The sequence below is a fragment of the Crocuta crocuta genome, unplaced genomic scaffold (genome assembly GCF_008692635.1).
Source record: "Crocuta crocuta isolate KB4526 unplaced genomic scaffold, BGI_CrCroc_1.0 scaffold873, whole genome shotgun sequence".
Lineage (NCBI taxonomy): Eukaryota > Metazoa > Chordata > Mammalia > Carnivora > Hyaenidae > Crocuta > Crocuta crocuta.
This window is the reverse complement of record NW_027528221.1, coordinates 51,836-66,765: the sequence shown is the minus strand read 5'-3', so window position 1 is coordinate 66,765 and position 14,930 is coordinate 51,836. Positions and strand designations below refer to the sequence as shown.

Below are 14,930 nucleotides of genomic sequence, written 5' to 3'. Positions count from 1 at the left end.
GGCAACCTTGCCTTTAAGAAGGTTTTGTTTTTACATGTGAAGGCTACTATAAGTTTTGGGAGTATACTCTTGATCAAGTTAAGGAAGTTTCCTTAGATAATTAACTTAATAAAAGGCTAGATGCTTGCTTTCTTTAAAAAAGAAACAAGTTGAATTTTTGTTACTAATATATTAAATTGTGTCTCAAAAATCTTATGTGCACATCTCAAATATAGCCATGGCCAAATAATCCTGCTGCTGAGGTGAATAATGCTGGCTCCAAATGCAAGTATCTTCCAACTTCAATAAACTAATTTGGGAGATCAAATCAAATTTGGCAAAGCCTGAGGATTCTTGCTGTCATTATCTCTTAGAGTATGGGTTGGGTTTTTCTTTTTCTTTTTTTTTTTAAGTATTTTAATTGTATTTAGCATTATGGTCAGGTGTTAGAAGGCAGAGGATGATTCAGTAAGGAGAAAGCATTCTGGGATGGCTCCAGACCTCTGGCATGAAGATTAATCTGCAGAAGTGAGGACAATGCAAGAAAGCAAGTTTACAGGGAAATGTAAGCAGTTTAGATGGGGTCTGTTAGTTTGGAGGTGTCTGCAGGGCATTCAAGCAGAGATATGTTCAGTGGGCAGAATCTGTGAAAATCTAGAACCCAAAGGAGAGGGCAGGGCTGGAAATAGGGATATAAGACTCCCAGGAAGGCATCTGAGTGCATTGGCATGGACCAAAGGCAGAGAGATTGGAAGAGCACAGGTAGAGTGGGTTCTGGTTGTGGTCTGGGGATCAGCAACCTTGCAGTGGCCAGGAAGAAAGAGAAACCATGAGAGAGGAAAAGTGGGGAGTCTCGGACACCAAGGAGAGTACAGTCACCAGAAAGAAGGGACCTCTTGCAGAAATATGGTGAAGGGCTTCAGACTTGCCCTAGATGAGGACCTAGTTGGCCTTGACTTAAAATATTTCATGGATAGAGAGGGGTAGAAGCCAGGGAAGGCTCCACCACCATGTCCCAACATGTGAATTAGTGCCTGGCAGATGGATGGTTGGGAAAATTTGTTGGACAGATGGACAGATGATGGATGGATGGACAGACAGATATACAGACAATTGGACAGAAAGACAGCGGTCTGAGAGATCAGAGAAGGCTTCATTAAAGAGATGGAACTGAACTGTGTATCACTGTATGGAACAAAGGGAGGTGGGCTCTGTGGAAGCATAGTGAATCAGGATTGACCCAGTGTCCATGGGCCACTTCCGGGGTAGAGGCTAACCAGCTGGATCATGAGAAATTGTAGGAAAGGAACCTCAGAGGCCCTAAAATGCTGTCAGTAAAGATAGGGCAGATCCAAGTTAGCTCAGAACTTGCTCTGCCACACCATATGGCTCCCTGAAGGGATACAGCACTCAGTGTCTCCATCAGCACTGAAGATTCAGTGGTGACTAGGACAGGATCAGAACAGGGAGTAAAGGACACACACTGGGTGACTCCAAAGCCATGAGTGATGCCTGCTTTGTACAGGGGGCCTAGCATGGGGATGTTTCTGGGCCATGGGCTCCAAGTATGCCCTGGCCTCTGGGAGGCTGGCTTCCTCCCCCACCCCCCACCCCAGAATGCAGCCCAGCCCTGTGGAGCCCTGTGCTCTATCATGCCCAGCAAGTTCCCTCTCTGGCCTGGTCCCTGGGAGGCAGGGCCCAGGTGCTGGCCCAAGAGGTTTTGGTCTGAGCTTCAGTCACTGTAGTATATCTTTGGTGGTGGGACCCACTTAACCATCTTAGGTAAGTGGTCTCACCAACTTTCCCAACTTGTTCCACCCTCTGTTGTCATGGGAAAGTCATTTTTTTCCTGTCTAGGACTGTTTCGCCTCTGCCCTCCTGGCCATAAGGACCAATACCCCCACCCCGCCCCGAACCTCTTTCCTTTCTCTATGGGTTCTGAGGGAGGCTAGTTGGTCTCAGAGTAACCAGGAGGAAGGATCCCAATGGCAGGAGTAGCCAACTTCAGAGTCCAACACTCCTGGGGCTCAGGTTGCATAGAGGGCTCCTTCACTTCTAGAGCAGACACCCACATGGAATCCAGAGGTTGTTTTTGACTAGGGGCGGTGAGGCAGCCTTAGAGACAGTCCCTGAGTCATCAGGGCTGAGGGCTCCATGCCCATTCAGGCTAGGAGGGCCACACAAGAGGCTGGAATATGGCTGGGGCTATGACCCCAGCCACTGGTCACAGAGAGAGGCAGCTTGAGGGGAGACCTGTGGAGGGTGCAGAGGCAGGTCTGCTTTGTTTTCAGGGTCTCTGCTAGGCTGTGAGGATGGAGGGACACAGAGACATAGGAGATGTAAGGTAATGTAACCAGAAGCACGGCCTTCCAAGGACATTGGTCAGAAAGGAGCAGGTCCCATGGACCGTCTCTTCAGTCCTTGAAGCCCCATGATCCCAGGGCCATGTGTCTCACCTGTCCAAGGGCTGGCCTCCCACCATCCTCAAAGGGCACATTAGACTTAGGAGATGACCAACTAGGGAGTGAATGGGGGGCTCAGAGCTACACAGCAGCCCCTTAAAGTCAGGAGTAGTCAGAGGTACTGGAGTGGCTGTGGGGCTGCTGTGACCATTGTCTGCAGGGGACATCCCCCAAGAAAGCAGCCAAGGATCCTGTGGTAGGAGCAGGATGGATGGGGGAGATAGAAGAGGCTTGGATTATCCAGCTTACCCAGGAGACCTGAGGCCAAACAGGGACAGAGCTTTTCCCAAGGAGGACAGGAGGCTCCATGCCTCACTGTGCACAGGGCTTGGAGCTTCCACAGACCCTATCAGGATTGGCCTGGAAGGGGCTCCAGTTCACAGGGGAAGTACGTGAATCCAGAAAAATTAAGTGATATGGGGACCAGATGCTTGGCTGAGAAAATTGGAGGTTAGGGCCAGATTCTGAACTTAGACACCAGAAACCAGGAAAGTGGTTGGGGGAAAGACTAACTTGTTCATGCACAGGGAAACTGAAGCTACAGATGCACCTTTCACACACCTGGGAGAGGTGACATGGAAGGGATACTGAGAACATGGGAGGCTGCCTGCTGGGCAGGGCTGGAGTGGAAAGAAGGGTCCCCTGGGTGAACAAGCACTGCCACCATGGGAACAGTCATACAGGGTGTAGATGGGGGAAGGGCTGCCCAATACCTGGACTCTCCCTGCATCTCTCACCCTCTCCACCCTGCACAGGTCAGCCCAAGTCCGTGCCTTCAGTCACACTCTTCCCACCCTCCCCTGAGGAGCTTAATGCCAACGAGGCAACCCTGGTGTGCCTCATCCGTGACTTCTACCCCAGCGGCTTTACAGTAGCCTGGAACGCAGATGGCACCCCCATCACACAGGACGTGGAGACCACCAAGCCCTCCAAACAGAGCAACAACAAGTACGCAGCCAGCAGCTACCTGAGCCTGTCACCTGACCAGTGGAAATCTCGCAGCAGATTCACCTGCCGGGTAACACATGAGAGGAGCACTGTGGAGAAGAATGTGGTCCTTGCAGAGTGTTCTTAGGTCCCTGAGACTGTCAGGGATGGGGGCCTTCCTCATCCAGACACCACTTCCCCAGCTTACCATGTAATTTTCAGAACCAACCCCCGGATCAGTTCAGACCAGGCAGGTCACACACCCTCCCTGTTTCTACTTGTGCTCAATAAAATCTTATCATTTATTATTCGACATTTCTGATGTGAATTCTCTGGTTATGTCTGGGTTAAAGGCTTAGTAATTAAGACAAGGGACAGTAATGACATGAGATTCTATCTAACCACCATCCACTCAACTAACCCTAAAAGGACTCCATTGACTCTCCATCCCCTTGGGAGCAACCCAGAGTAGGAAATAGTCCTGTGGTACCAGCCCCCCAGAATGCAGTCTTTGCCACTTGGAAAGGGAGAAAAGCTGAGAGAGGGAGACCAGGTTGGCCTGTAGGGTATCAGGGAGGGAGGAGGGGGATCCCAGGAGTCAGCAGTGGGCAGAAACAACAATAAGGAGGAAGGAGATCCTTGAGCAGAAACAATGGTCTTTAGGAAAATAGGTTAAATTCTCAGTTCCATACAAGTGACCCAGAGGAGAGAGCAACTACCAAATGAGGGGTCCATGGTTGGCCCATTAGTAGGGAGCCACAGAAAGCTTTTAACAATTAATCTTAGAAGTACATTTCTCAAACTTTCACAATACATGCTAGGTGAGTATAGACACTAACAAGACCTACAGAGAAACAGTTTCACATCTTGTAACCTAACCCTTCCTGAACCTAGTTGACTCTCGCAACCAACTCAGGTAGCCTTGGAACACTCTTCAAGACAGCAGTGTTCACTCACACTAGTGCTGGGAACTTGAGGTCAGGCTGAGGCACAGGGACACCTAGCTTATATTCTGATGGATCAGAGTCAAAGTCAGGCACAAAGTGACCTTAACTGGTCCTGGGACACCAATCATGAAGAGACTCATCATCTGAACTGAGTTAAAAGAGAGAGTTACTGTATGGTTAGGTTATAGATGAAGTCCATGATATTGGCTTGCATGTGGTGGGGAAATGGAGAACTGAGTAAATAACAAAGGACAGCATCCTGGGCACATAGTGGGCATCCAATGATTGTAATGAAGAGAGGGAGTCAATTCAAATTCAGGAGTAGTTTGACTGGCACAGACCAGCAAAGGCAGAGTCAGTGTGGCCTAAGGGTTACAGCAATGTCAGAGTATCCTTCCCAGATATTCAGGACCCACAGAGCCTCCTATAGCACAAGCCTCCTTCACTCACTGCGGCTCAATCCTGAGTGCACCTGTGGCCTATTATCAGGGACACACTCAATCTCAGGTCACTGAAGCATGTGAGGTCAGTCTCACAGAGGTGCAGACACAGCCATCCTCTTAAGTCTCAAGTTCATCTGAGACAAGAAGCTGCCTTCATTAGACTTGCTAGGCAGCCAGGTTGGCCCAGAAACAGAGCCTACAAGCCCCAGGAGTTCTGAGATCACAGTGGGGCAGAGCACAGGGACACCTCAGACTTTTATCCCAGCCACTCCTGCCCTAGGAAAACCTAAGAGGGAGAAGGAAGATTAAGGGGTCCTAGGATCCCACCACACCTCAGGCCACATGTCACGGATATGAATCCTGAGGGCCAAATGAGGGAGAAGGCCACCCAGGTCAACCTCATGTCCATGATCTTGTTGTAGAATGCCAAAATCACCTCACCTCTGGTACTGCCCCACACTATCATCTCTTCTTGTAAGTTGTTTGTAAGTGTGCAATAAGGAAAAATGAAAACACCAAAATAGAGAGACAGAGGAATAAGAATACCTCCATATTCCCATCAACCAGGTCCCAATCTATCAATTCTCTGATGATATTGATGCAACACAAAATAATTACTCTCTTATGCAATATTTGGAAACAAATTCCAGATATCATATCTTTTTATCAATAGCTATTTCATTTGTGTACCATAAGATCAAGGCTTAAACAGAAACTAAAATACCATTATTAAACCAATGTAGAAACTGTGAGTAAATCCTTGACAACCAAAATACTTGTCACAAGTGAATTAATGGAATTATTCTGTTGATGCTGTTGTTATTTGGTGGCATTTCCTTTTCTTTCTGGGTATTGAATAACATTTGACACTGTGATTGGGGTGTGTGTCTTCAGATGTGTTGGGTCTGTAAGAATCTCCCATATTGCTCTACTTTTCCTTGCAAGGCAGGGACTTCAGGGGATAAGTAGCTGGTCCTGGGACTCTTCCAAGGTGGGGATGTAGCCATGGCCTCCTAGAGAGCTGTATCTGAGCCATCTCCATTATCTCTGCCTCTTCCTGCAAAAGGCTTCTGGAATCAGATCCTTCAGGAGGTGCAGTTTGCATGTTAGAATCACCTCCCAGGGCAGTTGGCTACTTTGCATCAACAGACCAACATTAAGTGGACCTTTTTAGCTTCTTTGATGTTCAAAGACTCCATCCAACAGATGGGAATGGTACATCACGGCAATATTTCATTTTTGTCTTCCTTCTGTGAGGGCTGCAATGTACCGATGTGGGCAGTGCCTTTCATGTGTAGAGAAAAAAGAAATGTGCACCATTCCCTGATCTTCCCCACTTTACAGGATGATGACCTGCTCCCTCCACCCTCCCCTGCTAACTCAGTTATTTATATTTGGAGACCTGATACATGCTTGGAATGACTTGGGTAGGCTTGATGGAATGCTTGGCTTTCTCCACTGTACATATGAAAATGTGGCTACGTCTGTGGACATTAGTCAGTGAGAGCCTCTTGGGTGTCTCCTGGGTACACCCACATGATCTGATGGACAACATATTCTATTTCACTTGTGCTTACCTGCCCCAGGCCTGAAATTGGTCACTGATGCCAGTTCCATTTCGTGGCTGATGGAATTTAAGACTCCTTGAAAGAAGTGGAGCAACAGTCACACAGCAGATCGACCCTAGAATAGGACTAGATAGGGGTTTGGCTGGGGCTAGTCCCGACGTCACCTGGACACAGATTGGCATGTCCTAAAGGCCCAGGACAGACTTCACTTGAAACAGTCCCAAACTAGGTCCCCCCCTGGAAAAATAAGACTTTTCTCTCTGAAGTGATGTTTGGGGGCATAGGAAGTTTCTAGTAGCTCATACACACAGACCAATCTGCTTTTCCCTGGAGTTAAAGGTTTGGGAGGAAGGTTACACCCTCTGTCCTCACCTCATGGTCTCACCATGGAATTAGGATTATTTGATCATACAGAGAAGGGATTTCCTGTTCAGTTCTACAGATGCTCACTCACAGTGACACAGAGGCTCTTAACAAAACTGATTCTGATACCAGGAGATAGAGGTAGAAACAGCAGGTCAGATACTAACTACCTTGGGAGAATTGATTCCAAGGATCCTGTGGCTGCACATGTGGGGACATTGACACTGTTATCTGCTAGGGGTGGAAGATCTGTGGCCTCTGCTAAGCAGACACCAGCCTGGAGCAGTGTCTCCACTTCCTCCCTCACAGCTGCAGGTAGGGGTCTAGGGAGTGGGCAGGGACTCCCAGGCAATGGTCTTTGTATTAGCCTGTATCACAGTGTTTTCTTTTCGGAGGAGGGACCCGGTTGACTCTCCTAGGTGAGTCTCATCTTCTCCCTCCTTCTCTGCTCTGCATGCAAGACATTTGGGCAATTTCATTCTTCTTCTTTTTTTTTCTTTCTGTGTCTTTTCTCAACTTGATCACTCTTTCATCGGGGACCCCAGTCCTTGCAAACCTGATCTCCTTCCCTTCCTCTAGATGCCTGCTTGCTTCCTTGGGCATCACAGCCCCTCCCCTACTATCTTAGAGGCAGGGGATACTCAGGATGTCCTAAAAACTCATATATCTGTCTGCCAGAGCAATCCTCAGTTGCATATGTGCTCTGTTCTGTCCACTCCTGTAAGTCTTCCTCTGGACGCTGAGATGTTCAGCTCCCTCAGAGTCTCTCATCCCCCATATGTGAGGAAATGAAGGACTCAAGGACTGGGGGACTCTGGCTGGGGCACCAGTGCCATGGGACCATGGAAGGATGCTTGCACAACTCATGAGTTCAATCAATTAGTGTCCTCAATCACATTTGGGTTCTATGCTCTCCGGGTTCTAGGTGGGAGCTACTTAGAGGTTATAGGAGAACTCTTGATTGGACATGAGATAGAAGAGAACCCAAGGCAAGGGAGACAAGGACAGAAGGAAGATTTCCTAGGACAAGGTGGCTTCAGAGTGCTGGGTCCGTCATCCTCCTTTGAGACAGGCAAGACCTCCTCAGACAGGACAGGGCTCAGGATGCTCAGGTCCCAAAGCTTATCACACCCATAAGAATGTTGGAGGAGAGACCCCTGAGTGGATGCTGGGGTTGGTGACTCCACAGAGACAGGAGACAGGGATAGCCTCTGCCCCTACCAAGCTAGGGCAATGCTAGGGCAGCAGTCCCCCAGAGATAACTTCACACACAAAGTGACCCCTCAGAGTAGCCCCAGATCCAGCCTCAGAACAACAAATTCACCTCTCCCAGAAAGCCTCCACCTGCTAAACTAGATTCCAGCCTGGGGGCAGATGGTCTCTCCCCCTCAGGGAACCTTAGAGGGTCTTTGCCAAGAGATGGGTGGGGCGCCTGGGTGGCTCAGTCGGTTAAGAGTGTGACTTCAGCTCAGGTCATGATCTCAGGGTTCGTGGGTTTGAGCCCCGCGTCGGGCTCTGACCCTCCCCTCTTCTCTCTCTCTCTCTCTCTCTCTCTGTCAGAAATAAATTTAAAAAAATTTTTTAATTTAAAAAAAAGAGATGGGCAAGGGCTGCAATGAGGGATCAGCTAGAATATGGCCAAGAAACCCCCTCTTGGGGAGACTAATACCTGAATAGACAGGCACCTTCATGAGCACCCCTTAGAGATGGACCTGGCAGGACATGACACAGGACAGATAGATTCCACAGGAAAAGATTAGGTGTTGAGCATGATAAAACTTAGTAACATGGGAGCCTACAGGCATATAGGAAAGTAATAAGGACAGGTGAAACTGAAGAGGAACAAAAACCACAGTTGGGCTCAGATCTCCAACAGATGGACACTCAGCTTCTCTCCAACAGAAGGTAAGCAATCCTACCGATTGCTGACCAGAACACAGAGAGCAAGGGACAACTGAAGCCCAAGCCTTAGACATGACAGAAATGTACCCCACATTAGAACAGAGGTAGGATGTGACCAAATAAACATGTAAACTCTGACTTCTTGCCTCTCCTCTGCCCCACAGGTCATCCCAAGTCTGCGCTCTCGGTCACATTCTTCCCACTCTCTCCTGAGGAGCTCAGCACCAACAAGGCCACAATAGAGTGCTTCATCAGTGACTTCTACTCCAGCAGCTTGACAGTGGCCTGGAAGGCAGACTGCACCCCTGTCACCCAGGGCATCGAGACCACCAAGCCCTGCAAACAAAGCAACAAGTACGCAGCCAGCAGCTACCTGAGCCTGTCACCTGACCAGTGGAAATCTAGCAGCAGATTCACCTGCCAGGTCACACATGAGGGGAGCACCATGGAGAAGAATGTGGCCCCTGCAGAGTGCTCTTAGGTCCCCAGACTCCCCTTCCCCAGGGCACTGTGTATCCCTGAGAAACAACCCTGGGATCAGCTCAGTCCAGGCAGGTCACACACCCTCCCTGTTTCTACTTGTGCTCAATAAGGACTTTAGTGCTTATCACTGACATTTCTGGTGTACATTCACTGTTCCTCTTCACTCTGGGTAAGCCTCAGTAATTAGAGATAGACTTGTCAAGTGAGAACCTATTTGCCCACTTTCCCTGTGTTCTTGTCGCCATGACCTGAAGAACAATTGTCCTGTGGGCAACTCAATGGTTGCAGTTCTTGTGCCCATGGGAATGGAGATGGGCCAAGTGAGACAGACTGGGGTCCCAGGGGGGATCAGACAGAAACAAGAAGGGTTTCCAGGAAAATGGGTCTGTTCAGATTGTATGTGGTCAGTGAGGCTTAGAATCATCCTGGCACTGCTTGGGATCTTAGTCATGAAAGTCTAGACTCCTGACACAATACTTATGGTTGGATTACATATGGGACATGTGATGTCAAAATTCATAATGTGTATGGTAGTCAAGCCAAGACTATTGGCTACTTTGCATCAAGGGACCCAGGTCACGTGGATCTTTTCAAGTAGTACTAGCTGTCTAGATGTTCAATGACACCATCCATCAGATGGGAAGGATGTATCATGGCAATATTTCATTTCTGTCTTCCTTCTCTTGTGAGAGCTACAATGTGCCCATAAGGAGTGTGCCTTCATCTGCTCTTTATGCTCCCCAGAGCCACCTTCATATATAATGTTAGAGGAAAATAAACTGTTCCTCTTCTTCCCTATGTTACAGAATGATAATCTGCTCCTTCCATCCTCCCCTGTTGAATCATTATTGTTTGTTGATCTGGTGCACTCTGGACTTGACCTGATAAGCTTGGGTGATGGCCCAGGGAAGGCCACTAGGCATGATAGTATGTGGCTGCACATTGCACCTCCAAGAAGGATTGCCCATGCACCAGGATCATCCCAGCCCTTCTCCCAGCACCCAATCAACCTTCAATAAAATGTCCCTTATTCAATCAGAATTCATGCTATCTGGTAATCTGGCTTTAACATTTTGGTCTGGAACTCAACTATCTTTACTGGCGGGATATGATTCCTTTTGCCTCTTGGGAACGTTGCCCAAGGTAGGCATCTTGAGGGGCTATTTTGTTCTCACCCAAAATTGCCAGGGAATATTCATGAACACAAGATTAAAAAAAAAAACATAAAAAAAGAGACCATCCTCCACAATGTCTCTCTTTGCTTTCCTTCTTGTGTGAACCATGTCCAATACCAATCATAGCTGCCCTCACTGATCTCAGGCCCCCATGATTTCTTGGATAATCCCTGAGTTTCTCCCTGGACGTGGCACTTCACTGACTACAACAAGCTCTCCTCTGAAGATATTCACTCTCCTTTTCCTGTAGGCCCCCCACTCAGTGCCAGGTTTTCTCTGGTTTCCTACCCCACGTGGACATTCCCCATCATCACAGCCTAGAGCCTCCTCCCTATCTCATGAGAACACCTGCTCCTACCTACCCAGGAACAATGATTGTCCCCCTTCCACAGACCCCCTATCATACTCACTGCAGGAGCCTCTTCCTGGGCACTGGGCACTCACACTCACACTTCTACTGCTGACACCTCACCCTCACCATTGTCTCTTGGTTCACACTTGCATCCAAGGTCTCTGGGAGACAGACTCCAACTATGCCCTCTAGAACCCCTCTGAGGCCAGGCCAACCCATGAGTCCATGGCTTGAGTTTGTGTGACTTGCCCCAAGGCCTCTGTTACAAATCAAGGCTCAGACGCTAGGAAGGGGCTGCTGACATGTTTCTCAACTGACTCATCTACTTAGGAGCTCAGTGTAGGATCTGATCATAACACACACATAAGCACACACACAGGAAAGATCAGGAGGAGCTGGAATAGAAGGTGTTGCACAGGGAGCCAGGATATGACATGAAAAAAGACAATTCCATCTCTGTCGTTCATACCAGAGCCATCCAGTAACAACAGAAGCCCCCGGCAATTCTTATATAGGATAAGAAGCAACCTTATTACCTGCTGGGAGGGTGTTTACACACTAATCAAGAACATATCAAGGAAGACATCCAGAGTTCTGGCTCAGTATGCCAATTTGTCACAGAAAGAAAGATACCAGACCCGTGTGTCCCCTGTGTGAGCTCTGCAGGTGACATCCCAAGGCCAGGATGCAAGCAAAGGCCATGAAGGTCAGGCTCCCTTCCTCACAACGTGAAGGTCCAGTGCAGAGGTACAATATGTGTCTTGCTTCGTGGGGTGACCCTGTGCTAGTGATGCTCCTGTTTGTGGGACATATGTGATTCTCACTGAGAGTTCAAGGGTCAGACACACATTCCCACACTTCGGTTCAGGGAGAAAATGTAGTGACAGACTCCCCACCCATAGGGGCCAGCCAGGTCTATCCAGCTTACATTCATCCCACACACCCCTACAGCATGACAGGTGCCCTCACAAGGTTCAGGACAGGGCAAAGCAATGCCCATCTACTCTACCATCTGGAAGAACCAGACAAAGACAGGGAATTAGCAGCTCAGGACCTAGAAGGGGATCTAAGTGTTGGGGGGGAACCATGATTCTCTTCCCAACACTTCCGATTCCTGACCCCAAACCTGAATGGTCTCCTGTGCTGATGATGTGGTGGCATATTCAGAACCCTCCAAATGAGTTCCAAGTCTGCAAAGGGCTCCCAGTCCCATCACCTCTGTGCTGAAACAGCCCTGCTCACCCCTTCCACAATGACATCCTGACAAAGACTGAGAAAAGCACCCAGTACCTTCCTAAAGATGCCGTTAGCTGGGGATTCAGATGCCAGATCTAGAGGTGGTCTTTCCAAAGTCTCCCCATGGCTGAGGATGGAGGGAATCTGAACCCTCCATGAACTGAAATTTCGGGTCCCCAGGGAGCACCTCCATCACCCACCCATCTGCCCGACCAGTGCCCGTGACAAGGGGGCTGTGCTTTGAGTTTCCCGTGCAGCTGCAGGTGGGCTTGGGTCAGGGGTGGAGGTACTGACAGAGGGTTTGTGTTCAAGGCTGTGTCACAGTGTTATCTTTTCGGCGGAGGAACCCATCTGACCATCGCTGGTGAGTCTTCCCCGTTTCACTCCTCTTTCAGATTCAGTGTACAATTTTGGGTGATTTTCCTCTGCTTTCTATTTTGGCCTGGGCTCAGGCTGAAGATCTGTGGGATCTGTAGGTTTTGCCCCTTTTGTCTGACCCTCATTGCCTCCCCCCATCCACTCTTATCAGATGTCTGGTCAGGGCTACAGGTGACTGTCCCTGTAGACCTAAACCCACAACTCACCATGGCTCTAGCTTCCCCAAGGGAGCCTTCTCTGGACTCAGGGATGGTCAGCTACCCACTCAGCATTTCTGGGCTACTGGAGACGAGGAGAATTGAGGGGTGAAGGGAAAGTGACTGGGAGTTCAGGCTGCCAAAGGGACCATAGGATATGGGAAGGATTCTGGCAACGGCTCAGGCACTGGATTCCATCCTCAGGGGATCCAAAGAAGAGGACTGCCTGAAGCACAGTGCAGAGAACCTGGAGACTTAGAGACATCAAGGAGGAAGTGGGACAAGGGGGTCAAGGAAGAAGGAAGTACATCAGAGCAGAAAAGGGCCTTGGGTGCTGGGACCTTCCACCTCCACAGGGACAGTCAGAACACCAGCAAACAGACAGGTCTCAGGACACTCAGGCAGCAAGAGTAAATGCCTTCACCATCACAGGAAAGCCTCCTGAGCAGATAGATATGTGGGGCCAGGTTTCCAGATAGGGACAGGTGACAAGGACAGGTCTTGCCAGGCACTCAGAAATCTGATGACAGACAGACCCCCAGAAAACTTCACAGAACAGGGAGACACTTCAGAACAGACTTAGCCCATCCTTAAAACTGTGTTCCAAGAGTCTAAAGAGAACTGAGGAGTGAAGGCAAGGAAGTGGGGCACTTGGGCTTCAAACAGGGCCGTGGGGTGTGGGAAGGATTCTTTGGATGGCTCAGGCATAGCATTCTTTCTCCAGCTCATCCCATCTGGAGGTCTGCCTGAAGCACAGTGAACAGACCATTGGTCTGGGGACTTGGAAACATGAAGGTGGAAGTGGGACAAGGGGATCAAGGAGGAGGAAGGTCATCAGAAGAGAACGGCCCCAGGGTGCTTGGACCTTCCACTTCTAGAGGAACAGTAAGAAAACCAAGATTAGGAAAGGAATCAGGAGAATGTCCTGGCAGGCAGCAGGGGTACATTTCTTTACAACCCGCTAAGGGAGTAGAGCTCTGTGAGCAAATACATGGGGTCAGAGTCCCCTGATAGGGAGAAGTGACAGTGACTGTGCCTGCCAGACTTCCAGAAAGCTAATGTTTAGACAGATAAACAGAACCCCCAGTTAACATCACAGAAAAGGAAGAACCTTCAGAAAAGACATAGCCTAAGCTCAAGACTGAAAATTCACATCATCTGAAAACTCTCCAGCCACAGGACTCCCTGTAATCCAGCTCAATGAACTCCCATTTCTTGCACACTTAGAAACCCTGGGGAGGGGTTCTCCGTTAGGAAGGGGCAATGCTGTAATTAATAATGGTGTGAGGGACTCTGGGGACAGGAAACCTACTTTTTAAATGGTAACACAAGGCTCAATGACCAACACAGATCAGCTATAGGTCTAGGTAAGCAAGCTGGGTGATATTGGCAGTGACGCAAATGTCCAGAACAGACAGATTCACAAGAGAATGCAGGTCTCAGGGCCAGTGCCAGGCAGTCCCAGGGAGGACTGTGTGGGTGAGAAGGACATGTGACCTGGAGAGTGTCTAAGGCCATGCAGGGACACAAACACTACAGAATCTGGCAGTCAGATTCATTGCAACAGAAAGTGAGTGACCTGTTCCATGGCTGACCTGACCTCAGGGAGCTGGGGCCACTTGAGGCCTAAGCCATGGACATGACAGAGCTGTTCCCCAAATTAAGACTGAAGTAGGAGCTTCAGCCATGGACACTTAGCTTCTGGCTTACCTCTCCACCACCCCACAGGTCAGCCCAAGTCAGCACCATCGGTCATGCTGTTCCCACCCTCCCATGAGGAGCTCAAGGCCAACAAGGCCACTCTGGTGTGCCTCATCAGTGACTTCTACCCCAGTGGCTTGACAGTGGCCTGGAAGGCAGATGGCAACCCTGTCACCCAGGGCGTGGAGACCACCAAGCCCTCCAAACAGAGCAACAACAAGTACGCAGCCAGCAGCTACCTGAGCCTGTCACCTGACCAGTGGAAATCTCGCAGCAGATTCACCTGCCAGGTCACGCATGAGGGGAGCACCGTGGAGAAGAATGTGGTCCCTGCAGAGTGCTCTTAGGTCCCTGAGACTGTCAGGGTTGGGAGCCTTCCTCATCCAAACACCACTTCCCCAGCTCACCATGTTCCCCTGAGAACCAACCCCTGGATCAGTTCTGACCAAGCAGGTCACACACCCTCCCTGTTTCTACTTGTGCTCAATAAAATCTTATCATTTATCATTCAACATTTCTGAAGTGAATTCTCTGTCTGGTTATGTCTGGGTTAAAGGCTTAGTAATTAAGACAAGGGACAGTAATGACATGAGATTCTATCTAACCACCATCCACTCAACTAACCCTAAAAGGACTCCATTGACTTTCCATCCCCTTGGGAGCAACCCAGAGTAGGAAATAGTCCTGCGGTACCAGCCCCCAAGGATGCAGTCTTTGCCACTTGGAAAGGGAGAAAAGCTGAGAGAGGGAGACCGGGGGGGCTGTAGGGTATCAGGAAAGAAGGAAGGGGGTCCCAGGAGTCAGCAGTGGGCAGAAA

At 49.3% G+C, this 14,930-nt stretch overlaps 1 gene segment (V, D, J or C); it reads left to right on the top strand.

The window, feature by feature from the left end:
• Positions 1–7,922: 7,922 nt before the first annotated feature.
• LOC144222535 (Ig heavy chain C region-like) lies at positions 7,923–14,625 on the top strand. The segment is given in 4 exon segments: positions 7,923–7,977; positions 8,756–9,062; positions 12,095–12,201; positions 14,141–14,625. Coding segments are annotated over 4 exon segments (789 nt in total).
• The last annotated feature ends 305 nt before the right edge of the window (positions 14,626–14,930 follow it).